The sequence below is a fragment of the Bactrocera oleae genome, chromosome 6, assembly GCF_042242935.1.
Source record: "Bactrocera oleae isolate idBacOlea1 chromosome 6, idBacOlea1, whole genome shotgun sequence".
Taxonomy (NCBI): Eukaryota; Metazoa; Arthropoda; class Insecta; order Diptera; family Tephritidae; genus Bactrocera; species Bactrocera oleae.
Window position 1 is genome coordinate 37,591,057 of NC_091540.1, and position 13,407 is coordinate 37,604,463.

Here is a 13,407-nt window from a genome sequence, read left to right on the forward strand (position 1 = left end):
AATCGAAGCGTTCGAGTTCAGCAACTGAAACTGAAACGTATTTTTTTTTTCGAAAACGCATTTTTAAAATCAGAGGGCAATTCTGTTCGGAGTCCCCTATTAAACACAGTATTTAGCACTTACAGACTACTAGCTGTAAGTAATTTAACATACAATTATAATATACGGATTGTCGTCAATATCCGGTCAATACATGAGACTCGGTGTCACTACGGGCATATTATTTTACTCGTCTTGGTTAATGAACTCTGGGTAAAGTGGCAATGCGCCCGAGAAACAGAGATGAATGAAGAATTAAATACAACGTTTTTATTCCCCATTAGAGAAGAATTGACCTGTGGAAGATAGTTCTGTGGAAGATAGTTTTAACGCCGAAATCTACAAATTCACCGACGGATCAAAGGGTGTAATAGCAACAGGAGCGCGCTTCTTCTGTAATACGCAGAAGTTAGCTTCAAATTAAATGACCACAATTCAGTCTTTCAGGTCGAAATTGTTGGTATAACAGAAGGTACTCCAACTAGCAAGTCAATAAACCTTCGAGTGGACAGTCAAGCGAGAAGGATGATGTGGCGCTGGAACATTGCGAATGCCCAGCTTTGAGCCTGCTGTATTATACTCAATAGAACTAAACCCCAAGGATAATTACTAAAATCGATAGCTGCTTTGTCTTATTCCCCGAGCATAGTGCGGATTAATTAAAAAAAAAATTGATTTTCCCAATATAAGTTGAATTCAGGTTTTAAAGTCAAGAATTTCCTATTTTCCTTACAATTACTTTGTTGGTAACTCTTAAATTACTCAATTGTCTTAGTTTATCGGGCAAAGAACAAGTTTCAATAATTTCGGTTCGTACTATACTATGTTTTTCAAATACAAAAATACTCTCCACTCATTGTAATCTACTTTTAGTTAGGCAATACAATGTTACTCACATGCTTTCAAATTAGCAGATGTGACATTTTCTTGGAACAAGGACCGTCAGTTGAGATGAATATGATCCTAGGTTATTCCATACAAAACGGATATGGTGTTCATTCGGAGTTTTTACCTTTAAGGATTGACAGAAAGTAACGAACGTTATTTTTACTGCGATAGCCTGCCAGCTTAGATTACGTCAATTATCATAGCGGTAGACGAGTCAATTAGAACGTTGTAAACATAATTTTACGAAGAAAACTAACTTCTACAAGTACTATTAAAAACTAACTTTAAAGATACTATTGTATTTGAACTTGTTGCAAGTTATATTCCACCAGCTTATATTAAAGACTTTAACACTATTAATTCATATTCTAACCTACAAATAATAAAGTAATAAATATGTAATCTAAAATTAAATAAAATACAATTAATAATCACAGCGGTACTTAGCTAACAGATATTCTTAAATATTAGACGACGACTACTTAACTCTTAAATGCACCGCTGTGCTAATAGTCGTAGAATTTTTAACGGCCTTCCTCTCTACGCTCATTGCCAATTTAATCAGCTTTGAATAACGTGACACTTGCTTCTGCAGATGCTTCTTGAATGACATTTCTCGGCTTATGATACGCAGATCTTCATCGCTGCGGTTGTGCAAATTCTGCACGTTGTCTTGGATTAGGGATTCAGTGAGAGATATCTTTGATCTGGCGACGCTTATTCCACGTGTATTGCGGCGGCGCAGCTCCTCCTGATACATAAAGAGTTGATAGTGCACTGATGATTTATTTTTACTGTTTTTGGCATTGCTGCTGCTGTTGTTGCTGGTGATGTTCTTGCGCATTAAGGAACCCATTTTATTTGGTTTGGTGAAGTCGGTGTTTGCTTAGGTTAAGTGGTTAAGTTTAAGTAGTGGCTCACTCGTTTCGGACAAATATTCTTTTTCAGATGAATACTTAATAATTTTATTTACAAATATTTGTTTATATGTCGACTGGCTGATACAGTCATTGACCGAAGGCACACGTTAGCGGCTAACAAACGAATGATGAGTCCTTGCTCGCATGCTGTGCGCTTTTATACTCGCACCTTGGCCGCCGGTAGCTTGTCGACTGTACCCGTGTTTGTGTGTATCAAGCCTGGCAGTAGCCCTCTTTTGTTGAATTTTTCCACACCTGTGTTTTCTGCGCTCTCCAATTCAGCCGCGCGCTGCGCTCTGTTGCGGTTGCGCGTATCCTTGCGCGAAAAGACCTCTTGAGCCTAAAATACTTTTATGTTGGGCGTTTCTAGAGCGCAGCATCGGCGCAGCAGCCGAAAATTACTTTAGCTAACAAAAGGCTTCACGCATAGGCATTTATGCAAAGGTGTCGTAGAAATTGAGGCACGTATTACTAGCATGACCGTCTCGCGTTTCCGTGAAAATGGCAATTACCATCAGCGCCGTGTCGCCACACGAACAATGTGCTCCTGACAGTCGTGTCTAAACAGGAATTTAGGTGGATTAAAAGGTGAGCGGAAGTCATGTCAATATTTTTCCATTGTTTTGGTTTGTGGCCACTGCCATTCAGCAGGATTCTGGCTATTCGTAATCCGCAAAACAAACATTTGTATGTGTGGGGTATAAGTATTTCATTTGCAAATATTTTGCTTAGACCTGTCGGCAACAATGCAAAGGCCTTGAAACACTTCCGAAACAATTGAAATGCCCGAAGAATGCAATGACATATAAAGGCCTGTAAAATATTTTCATTACACGGAATGGTTTTAGACTAAACGGCAATAATTGGGATATCCCCACATTGAACACAAAACTGTGAAAAGGTGAAGGCAAAACATATGTGTGTGCTTGTTACATGGCTTGTAAATACATACAAGTATGTAAATATTTTGGTTCATTTAGCATACGAAATTAATTGATCTTGGTGCTAACTGTACTTCAATCTCCTTTCCGGTAGAATAACGCAAATGAATGATTTTGAAAGGGAAAATTACAAAAAAAAATTGTTGGAGTCTACGACGAAGGAAAGGCACTAGTGCATGGTAGAACGAAGATGAAGAAAATGGGCAAAAAACAAAAAGAAAATGTGAGTTAAAAACCAGGTCTTTGTAAATGTCAAAAAATAGTATCATATTTTTTTACAATGAACGACCAACTGCACTATTTCTTGATGAACATCGCTACTGAAAATAAATAATACGTAAGGTTACGTTATACTGGCTGGCTGTCAGGCCACACATAGACCTACATGTGCTTTGAATGCCAGTTGGAGGTTCATTTTAACTTCCTGAAGAATGTAAACGCTTTTTGCGAAATAAATAGAGACTTGATATCTAATTCTGATACTTCATGCAGTCCCTTGAACTCCGTAGCTCTTAGATATCTGAGCTCATTTCTAGATAAGGCTGGACAGAAGCGTCCAGCGTCTCTCTGATGTGTGCTTCCCTGCACTTTCGACATGTGTCATCGTTAATAATGCCCATAGGGCTGATGCCAGTAAACTGTGACCTGTGACTAGGGCAAGAACTGTTCTGAAGTTTTTCGAGGTTGTTGCACATGATCTGAGCAATCCTGCATACCCTTAAGGCATTCCATCTAAAGCTGATCCGTCTGTCAGCTTTCCGAAAATTTTATTGCGTATCGTTTTTAGCGACTTGGTATTTCCTGCACTGGTTTCGTAGCGAAACGAATGGTACTTTTGGCAATCTTATTAGATGTTTCCTTTCCCGGTACGTCGAGCTGTGTCCGAAGGTTCTTGTGGAAAATTTATCTAACGCCGCCCATTTTGCAGCTGATTCCACTGCCGAGCTTTCCACTGCAATGCCATTAGCAGGCAGGTTGAGTAACCTTTCTATTGCAGCCGTTGGAGTGGTTCTTAGTGCTCCCGTTATACAGAGAGCAGCGAGCCTCTATATATGTAGGTAAAAACAAACAAGTAAGGGAATTGTAAGATTCAAAGGCGAGAAAATATTTGGACAACATGTTACTGCAGAGTATAATAGTTTTGTTCACCTAACGGTTGTGTGTATCACCTAAAAATAATCGAGATAGATATGTTATGAGTTATATATAATATATACAAGTGTGACTGTCTGTCTGTTCATCCATCCGGCCGTCTGTTCATCTGTGCATTCGATAACTTAAGTAAAAATTAACGAAACTTGGTACACGTGTTCCTTGAGATAAACGTGAGAAGATGGACGTAATCGGGCCACTGTTAGCTAAAAAAGTAATCGAAAACCTATAAAATACTATAACTAAGCACTTTGGGAAAGGGGACCGCAGTAGCAAGGAGCGGCTGATTTAATTCCGAAAATATCGGCCAATTTGTGACTTATTTTAATAAAATAATGAAATAAATCGAGTGAAAACTTGCTCTAACCCTTATATAACTGATACTTAGGATTTTTAAACTTCCAGCTGACTCTACTCCTTATATATTGATGATGGTAAGTGAGGTACCTTAATGAAACTTAGAGAGCATCTTTTTTCTGTCGTAAAGTAAACGCAAGTTGTAAGAGTATGAAACTTGTTTGGACTTAAATTTGTTAAGATGAGATGTCAGGATGGAGGATGTTTATTCGTGTTTTAGGACGAAAGTAGACTATTTTGAAGAAAAGATAGTTAACTAATTTCAGTCATCCCTGGGCATTGAGCTAACCACATTCGGTATCTGGGGACACTTTTAACAAACAAATTTTTACGTACTATGAAAAATATTATATATACATATATCTTAAACGTAGATGTAAGTTATTGGTTGTGTACCACTACACCGTCATCGCAAATCACCGTTAATTATTCAATAGCAGGTATATTTAAAAAGTAAGATATCCTTTGGCGGAACGAAGATGGTATAAATTGTGGGCACATATACCTTAACATCTCATTATCAATTCTTTTCTTAAAGCAAAAGGACTTAGAACAACGAATAAACCCGAAAATTACAAGCAAGAGCTAACATCATTACTTTTGACAGTAAACAAGAACAAACCTTAGCAATGGCCACCAAACGTCAATCCACTTCCAGTACCTCGCTCACCTACGACCTCTTTATGCATTTAGAGGAGCTACGGCGACCAACTCAGCAGCCATTGCGTCTAAACAAATCGAAAGTGGTGCTGACAACGCGCCTCATCACAGAAAATATACAAAACATTCAAAAATGCAGCAACACAGATTTGAAGGCCATCACTCGAGAGCTGCAATTCAAGGAGCAGTTGCGCAAGCAAATCATTAGCATGAAAACTGCAGCAAAGCAGAGTCCAAAAAGCAATCTTCACAAAAGTGAGAAGGAAGCGCAGAGCGAGCGGCAATCAGGGTAAACAGTTAAAAAGTGGTTCCTTTTAGTGTGGGGAACTAGTCCGTTTTGCATGCAATGTATTTAGTTTTAGAAAATTTAATAAACAGTAAAAAAAATGTATGGTCAAAATCGTTTTTTTTTTTCATTTTCTAATAATCACAGCTAATTTAAGGAGTTGGGATTGTCTAGAACCATAAAACTTTAACTTTGCACAATTTATTCCAGGATTAAAGAAAAAGGGATCCGAAATTCATAATTTAACTGCCGACTACTGGGCCAGTCTTCGGAATCACCTTCTTCAAAAGGGTCTCGACGCACGTTTACTTTGTTTTTATTTTTTTAATCAAGGGCTGGCCGAACACCGTCTACTAACACTGTCAACACTAACTTTGTTAGGCAAACAAAGGCGAAATTTTATTTATTGTCATTCCACCTAAATTTGTTGGCTTTTGTCTTCAAACACACATACATAGATAACAATTCTCATTGCAGTTTAAATTTTGATATCCGAAGGTTTGTTGACGGTCGCACTTTCTTCAAATGCTTGTAGAAATGTGTGGTTTTTTGTGTGTGAATCAGCAGTCAGGTAGAAACTCATAATTCCAACAGCTGGCCTAACAAATTACCATAATAGTTGAGAGCGTATATACTATATAGTATAGTATATGATGTATGTATGTTTATGTGTAGTTACGGTGTGAAAACTTTCACTGATGCGCCTTTCCTTAGTATACCCAGCTGTTTACCTATATTTATTTCTCAGTTTTAAATTATGTTGGAAGAATTGAAATAACTATTTTTTGGTGAGCTCTTAAATATATTTACAAACGCATATGCAAACAATTAATAAGAAAGGGCGTTAAAGGCATTAATGGACTCACTGAAGCGCACGTATGTATTTTTTGGTAATATTAAGTGTAATATATTGTTGTAACATACCATATATACATATACATATGTATACTTATATATTACCTTTGAAAGGGAAACAAATTACAAAATATGTTTGATTGCTCGAAAATTACGCAGAGTTTGTTTTCATTTTCTATTCTCTTGATTTTAACTTAAGCATAATAATCAACACATACGAGTGCTTACATACATACTTACATATGTGTAGTATCGATATGCTACAGCGCCTTCACTTGAACTGTTGGTTTATAGCTTTAAGTTAAGCTCTTGTCGAACTAGCATCTGTTGCCTTTGCTCTTTGCGCTAACTGGTTTTCATGGTTGGTAGTTCATTAAGTTTGTAATGTATTTATATGTATATTTATAAATATATGCATTATACTTGTATACTTGTATGAATACCCTTGCACATATGTACATATGTATATTGAGAATTATTCTACATATAACTTTGTAAGTTGGTAAAAAACTTTATAATGTTTGCTTGTAAATCCCAGAGAACCCTAAGTACTTAGTATATAAACCATAAAGAAGTAATATTTTATAAATTTATTTAATGGATAGTGATTGCGAATCTTAAAATATTAAGGCAAATATCTAAAACACGGAAAATACATCAGCTAACTTATGAACGTACTTTCAAATGGGCAAATTGAAATAATAACTTGCTTTTCGTGTTAAATAAAGTTCTGGCGAAGAGATTCTTTATTTTAAACAAGCTCAGTGAACACTCTGTAAAATTATCCACCAACATTTCTAAAATTACTAATTTCTTCATAGAAATCATAGTCTTTTGAGCACTATAAAATCTATTGATTTGTTATTATTAAATATAGAGTCAATGTAGATTAAAAATCTGTCTACTCCATATGTGTTATATTATTATAGTTCCTCTTTTCTTTGTCAGCCTTTGAACTATTCACTCTTTGGAATCGGATTTTAGACCCTTTTTCGAAATTAAATTGATAATTTTTTTTATAAATATGAATATTTTATGAATATGCTGCCTCAGATATTTGTATCGAAAACGTATATACATTGAATAAATAACTCGGAGTACTTAATCTGTTACGATATTGTATACAAAGATAAGTGAAGCCCAAATTACATCTAATAGTTGAGAAAATATGCACAGAACCTATAACTAAATAGGATCAAATAAATTCTGACGTTATTGTTGCACATAGCCGCCTTCGATTCCCCAGTTGAAAGTTTCAACAAAGTTAACAAGTTGAATTCAATACCAGAGAGTATGCATACCAAGTAGTGTAAAACAAAAAAAAAATAGTTTTTACATGCACTGAAGATCAAATTTGACTTGGATAGATCCATCTAAACTGCGCACAAAAACCGAATCGACAAACTCTTGGTGTCGTAAAAAAGAGCTGCCGAACACTAATAGATTTATGGAAAACAAAGTGCACACGGACTTAAAGAAGATAGAATATATTTTTAATCGATAGCGGTTTACGTACGCAGCAGGACTTTTCAGCGTAAAATGTTGATTGATCTTGACTGTATGACTCAAATGACAAATTACGAAAAAATTATATATAAAAGTGGTATAGCTTGTTCTGTTCGCTAATCACTCACGCTTAGCATTGTAGCGAACAATATTTTACCTCGTAAAAGAAAAAGAATGAAATGTAACCGTCGAGTCGGTCCATGATTGATACCATAATCCTCCATTTATTGCACGAAAAATCATAGCAGCTACCGTTACAGTAACGTTGTCTTCTCATATTTAGCATTTATCCACCACATTTAGGGTTGAGCTCCCTCCCCTAATAACGATAGCTATTTAAAAAAAAAATAGCTAAAATATCTTCGATATGCTAAAACGGATTTCTAATTGATTTACTTTGCGGTCACTGAGATTCTTGAGCAAATCATATTGAATATAATGAAATCTATTGAATTTTGAGCGGTCTAAATTAGTTTCGAACGGATTGCAATTATTTAGTAAATGGTATTCGCCACTATGACCCGAGGTGGTTCAATTAATTTCTATGAATTTCAAAGTAGCATGAGCTTGTGTAAATATTAGCTTTTGCTAGGTGTAGCGTTTAAATGGCGCCAGTGCGCCAAATGCTCAGAAGCGAGCATAATTATGGAAATGTCAAAAGTGCTAGAATCGCTGACGCCCGCTGATCCGGCTGACATGATCCGACTTAACGTCAAAAGCAACAACCAAAAAGCGCCTTCGGCCATAAACACAGCTATCAACAAACGGTACTTACATACGTCTGTGTGTATACCGCATAATTGTAAATAAAAAAAAATAAAAAAACAAAGGAAATGAACGCAGACAAAGCAATACAGAAAAATGAATTAGCTTCGAAGCCAAACAATAAAGCCAAAAGCTTAGCTATTGAGCGACTTCACTACGCTTTGGAGTAGCCGATATGAGCCGCATAGGTTATATGCGTGTGTGGTTGTGTGTTTATGAATGCGTCCATCATTGCGGATTCAATTGGCAATCGCTAAGCTATTAAAAGCATTTTAAAAATCTCGGTGCAAAAGGTGAAGCCGAAGCCAGACACAGCTGGAGGTACAGCGGAGTGACGCGCTTAGCACTCATACCCATACACATACAATGTGTACAAGTACAAGCGGTTTTTTTCTTTTAGCGATTAGTTAATGCCTTTAATTGGTCAGTTTTTAAATTCACGACTTTTGAGTTTTGTTTCTCTGCTTCTTTCCAGCTAGAGATTACTTTACTTTGTTCTTTGTTGTGCTAATTGCTACTGTTAAGCCGTGTTCGATTTCGTGCTTAACGGATTAGGAGACCAAATCTTTTGTCTTCCATTGCTACGAAATAGGAAATGTGCAAAATTATCGTTTTGTATTATGATTAAATATTTCGAAGAAGAAACGGAGGAAGCGGAGGCAAACGTGTTGTTGTTGTGACACAATACTATTGTTTCATTTTGCATTATGTTAATTGAATTACATTATTGCTTAAATGGATTATTGCAAGTTAAAGTTGTCAGTTTGTCTTGTTTGCAAAATCTTCTCCGCGGAATTCGCTGAAGCGGTACATTAAAGCGGCTTCATGTGCGTAATTATGAGTATTACAAGTGTTTCTGAGTTGTACACAATCGTTTGCGAAGCAAATCATCGATCATTGGCGATCTCATCCATTTCTTTCGACAACAAACATTTGTTGTAATAGTTTTCCAACATTGCGATGATGCTATTTTATTTATTGTATTCACTCGTATTTTGTCTGTTTTGCTCTTCGCCGTCTATTTTGCGTTTTTTTAGTGATAGTCTTCACCTTTGGCAAACACAACAGGCCTCAAAGATTTAATGATACATTTCGTAGTGCACTGGTATTGGGATTATTGGTTTTATTAAGGTCAAGGCGTTCACTTCAATTTGCATTTAGCAATTCTTCAAAGCGGACTTTTATTTGAGGTTATATCAACATTTTTGTATAGTACAGGGGCAGCAGTCCTACTTAGCAGTTAAAATATAATAGTTAATTATTTAAAAATCTAGATTTTCTATATGATGCCTATATTGGACGTATATTTGTTTTTAGTGATTTTATATGAGCCGCAAAGTACTTTCTGTAAATCTTGAGTAAAAAGAAACCTAGTAGTAGGAGATGTGTCTCTCCCTATTTACTATCGAGCTTTTGAGAAAGTAATAGTTTTCCAGTGTTTCTTCTCCTTTTTGGTTCAGCCTGTTACCGCCTGAGCAATATTGGACGAGTTTATAACAACACATTTACAACTTTTGTTTAAACACATTTTTCACATAACCTCAAAATTTAGTTGAAAAATTTAAATAAATAATAAAATTTAGTTTGTAATTTTTCTTCCAAGAAATTCGGAGTGAGGTAATCTTTTTTGTTCTAAACAAGCTGTAATTTTTTGATTTAAAATATTTCTTTTTCCACTTTATATAGACTTAATATCGAAAGAACATTAATTTAAAATTCAAAACTCTCACTTCAGAATATGTATCTTTATTATTACGATTCAAACCTGCGTCTTCTACTACAACATAATGATCGGCAAATGAAAACTAAATAAAGTCGCACCAAGCTTTACTATTAAGAAACGGAAACTATCTTTCTTGTATACCGATGCTTATACCAGAAATATGTGAAAATTTGATTTACGTTACAGAAGAATACGTTTAACATTAAGAACTGAATTCTGTTAATTTGCAGCAATTAATAATTAACTATATAAAATATGTATGTATGCATGTGAGAAGTTATCAGTGTCCAGGTATGATATCTCTGGGCATAGGATAGGTTTTTCCTCCTCACTCCACTGTGTTAGTCAATAGATACAAATTTTCACCGATCAAATCGTCGAAAAGAAAATAATGTTAGAATATTCGAGGCTTGCTTGAAGTAGTTACGTCTCATAAGTGTTTTGTATTAAAAATCACAAAACCTTCGAGAGTCTCAGAGCTTATTTTATTTTTACTACTAATATTATATATTAAACAGTCACATGGCTTAATATCGTACCTGTTATTATTGAAATATGGAGGAAATTATTTTCCAGATTTTGTATATCAATTATTATTATTGGAAATTAACGATACGAACATATTTCGACATTTGCTTTAACTGGCCTTATGGAAAAAACATTGCAATATACCCGTATTTACCAGAAGAGTTTTGCACTAAGTCGTCATATCGCAATCCAATTTATACATAATTTTATTTTAAGTAAATATAATGCAAATTTTCGATATAAATTTCTAAATTTATTTTCTTACCCTGCGTAAGCATGTATGGGTGTGGCATTTAATCCTTAAGGATATGCCGAACAACAACAACCAAATAAGCGTTACATTTTTAGATTCTGTATTGAATACTCATTTGCTTACTTTCAATTTATTTTTGCTTAATTTGGCACTAGCCACAGCTGAAATTATAACTGATTCAATTTGTTTTTATTTTTGCCGCTAATTTATGCGACATACCAGTTTCATGTGACTAACGCCGATAATTATAAGAAGAAATTGAAAGAAAACGAAAAACTGGAATTCGTTAGTCGCTCTGTCTTGCAGATGTTATCGATTAATGAGGTCCCCCTCTCGTACATTTAATTTAAAATCTTAATGTATTTGTACTGCTGCTTCGCCTTTGTTTGAATTTTTCAATAAGTCGAACTCACTGTGAATACGCACAGACTTTAAATGGGAAATATTTTTCGCATTTTATTTCGCAAATTGTCAAAAATTCGCGATTTCGCATATTTTGCTGCGTTTGCGAAATGTCCACAAGTTTTTGCTTTTATTTCGCCCCCAAGTTTGGTCATTTAAGCGTTGCTGTTGGCGAATATGGAAATATTGAAATATAAATTTTTTTGTTTGGGATGCAGTCGCCTTTCAACACGTGTGTCGTGTGTGCGTCGATTTGCGCCTACTCTTTCCAGCATTTCGAAACACTTCGGTTTTGAGCGTCATATTTACAAATCCATGTAGAAAAGTTACAGTTTTCAAACAAAACTAAATCAAATCGTTATTACAACACACACAAGCTATCTACAAGTATAAGTACTCCAGCTCCTCGGTCCAACTTTATACAATTGACGAGGAAACAGTTTTCAGTTCCCCTCTACAAGCTTCCATTTCGTTATGCGTGTGTTGGTGTGTTGCTTCTCTGTCCTGTTCATTTCAATTTAGTCACATTTTAAACTTGTTTTGGAAGTCAGTTATTTAGTTGCCTCTGTCTATATAGTTCAAAAATGTTTCGACAATGTTCGAATAGTCGTTCTGTACTCAAAGCTCAGCTGTTTTGTTCCGTAAAAGTTTTATCATTATTGTTGTTTATGAAGCGCACACGAACATACGGTGACGTGCATTGTTGATAAAGTCGCCGCCGTCCCATTGTTGTTGTTGCCATCATAGTTGCTGTCGCTTTGCTTTTCTACTTTTGTATCTTGTTGTTTCAATGAAAACAACTTTTAAATTTTTTCGGTTTCTATGCTTTGCTTTTGTTTTATAGTATACTATCATTCGACTTATTTACTAGCACTTTTGCCGTTGGTTGTTCGCTGTTTGCTGTTTGCTTTTTGCTTATTACTTTTATTTATTTTCTTTGGTTCTTTTTCAATCTCGACGTTTTTTAATGTTTAACTAAGCATATTTTATTTTGTTTTTCTTTTGGCTCTCTTGCATATACAAATATAATGATTACAACCCGTTATTCAAACATCCAGCAACCTAAGTTGAATTTCGCTTGAGATTGTAGAAAACATTCGTTTTATTATTGGGTATTAATCTTGCATATAATTTGGTATTAATCGCTTATAGCTGTAAACGATAATTTTAATACTTTTTGTATTTTCTTTCGCTGAAATTGTTTTTGTGTGGTGTTGTTGTGTTCACATTAAACGAAACGTGTTTAACTTGCACGAAATGAGTTAGTAATGCCATTAATAATGAATACCAGTTTTCGACTGAAATGTTAATTTGTGTCAGATATAGCAATTATTTGCAGTAATTGAAGGAACTTTTTCGATGAGGATGATAGAAAATGGAAACCCCACACAATGATATAATACAAACACTTTCAATGGTATTCATATATGCACTGGAGATTTTCTTTAATTAGCACTCGGTGATGTAAAAAATACATGGAAAGCTAAAAAAAATTAAGAAAGAAGGGAGGATACTAATGTGATGAAAGACTATAACGTCTCATGTAATGGGGTATACATATATGTACTTGTATGCATCTTCCCTATAATGGTTCGGGCCATTCTAGATGTATACACAATTTTTATTTATGGAAGTCAGTAACACAAGTGTTCATTCCTCCGCGGATATACCATAGATACATTTTTTGTGAGTACGTTCCCATATTTCTAAACTAATGTTAGTTTGAAAAAAAGCGACTAGATGGTGCTGGAGGCAATTGCACAAAATCCAATTTATATTGAATAATTTCAGCTGCACCGAAGCTAGAATGCCTCTCACATGTGCAACTTTTGTGGCATAAAAGGGTATAAAAAATTTGTATCTTAATTTTGATGGATCAATTTGTATAAGCCGTATATGTTATAGTGGTCCGATCGAAAAATTTTGTTTCAAAACTGTACCACTGTTTCGGACAATAATCCATGCCGAATTTTATGAAGATAAAATAAGTTTTCCAAACAAGGGCTTCATTTGGATTGTGCAGCTTGTATAACAGCTATATTCTGATGATCCGATTTAAACAATTTGTTCGACGGTTATAGCGCTGTCCGAGATAATAATCTATGCAAAATTTCGTGATGATGTCTTTTCAA

General features: G+C 35.1%; 2 protein-coding genes across 4 annotated transcripts in view; one reads left to right on the forward strand and one right to left on the reverse strand.

Annotated features, from left to right (window-relative positions):
• Positions 1–13,407, forward strand: part of RhoGEF64C (Rho guanine nucleotide exchange factor at 64C) — a 230,316-nt gene that overhangs the window by 6,144 nt on the left and 210,765 nt on the right. The gene's annotated exons all lie outside the window — the stretch shown is intronic.
• Positions 1,211–1,984, reverse strand: LOC106619234 (uncharacterized). Its single transcript, XM_014237252.3, has one exon. The coding sequence runs from the start codon at positions 1,781–1,783 to the stop codon at positions 1,406–1,408; it is 378 nt and encodes a 125-aa protein (XP_014092727.2). The 5' UTR covers positions 1,784–1,984; the 3' UTR covers positions 1,211–1,405.

Coding starts and splice junctions, on each gene's coding strand:
- LOC106619234 (XM_014237252.3), bottom strand. CDS start 1,783: ATGGGTTCCTTAATGCGCAAGAACATCACCAGCAACAACAGCAGCAGC.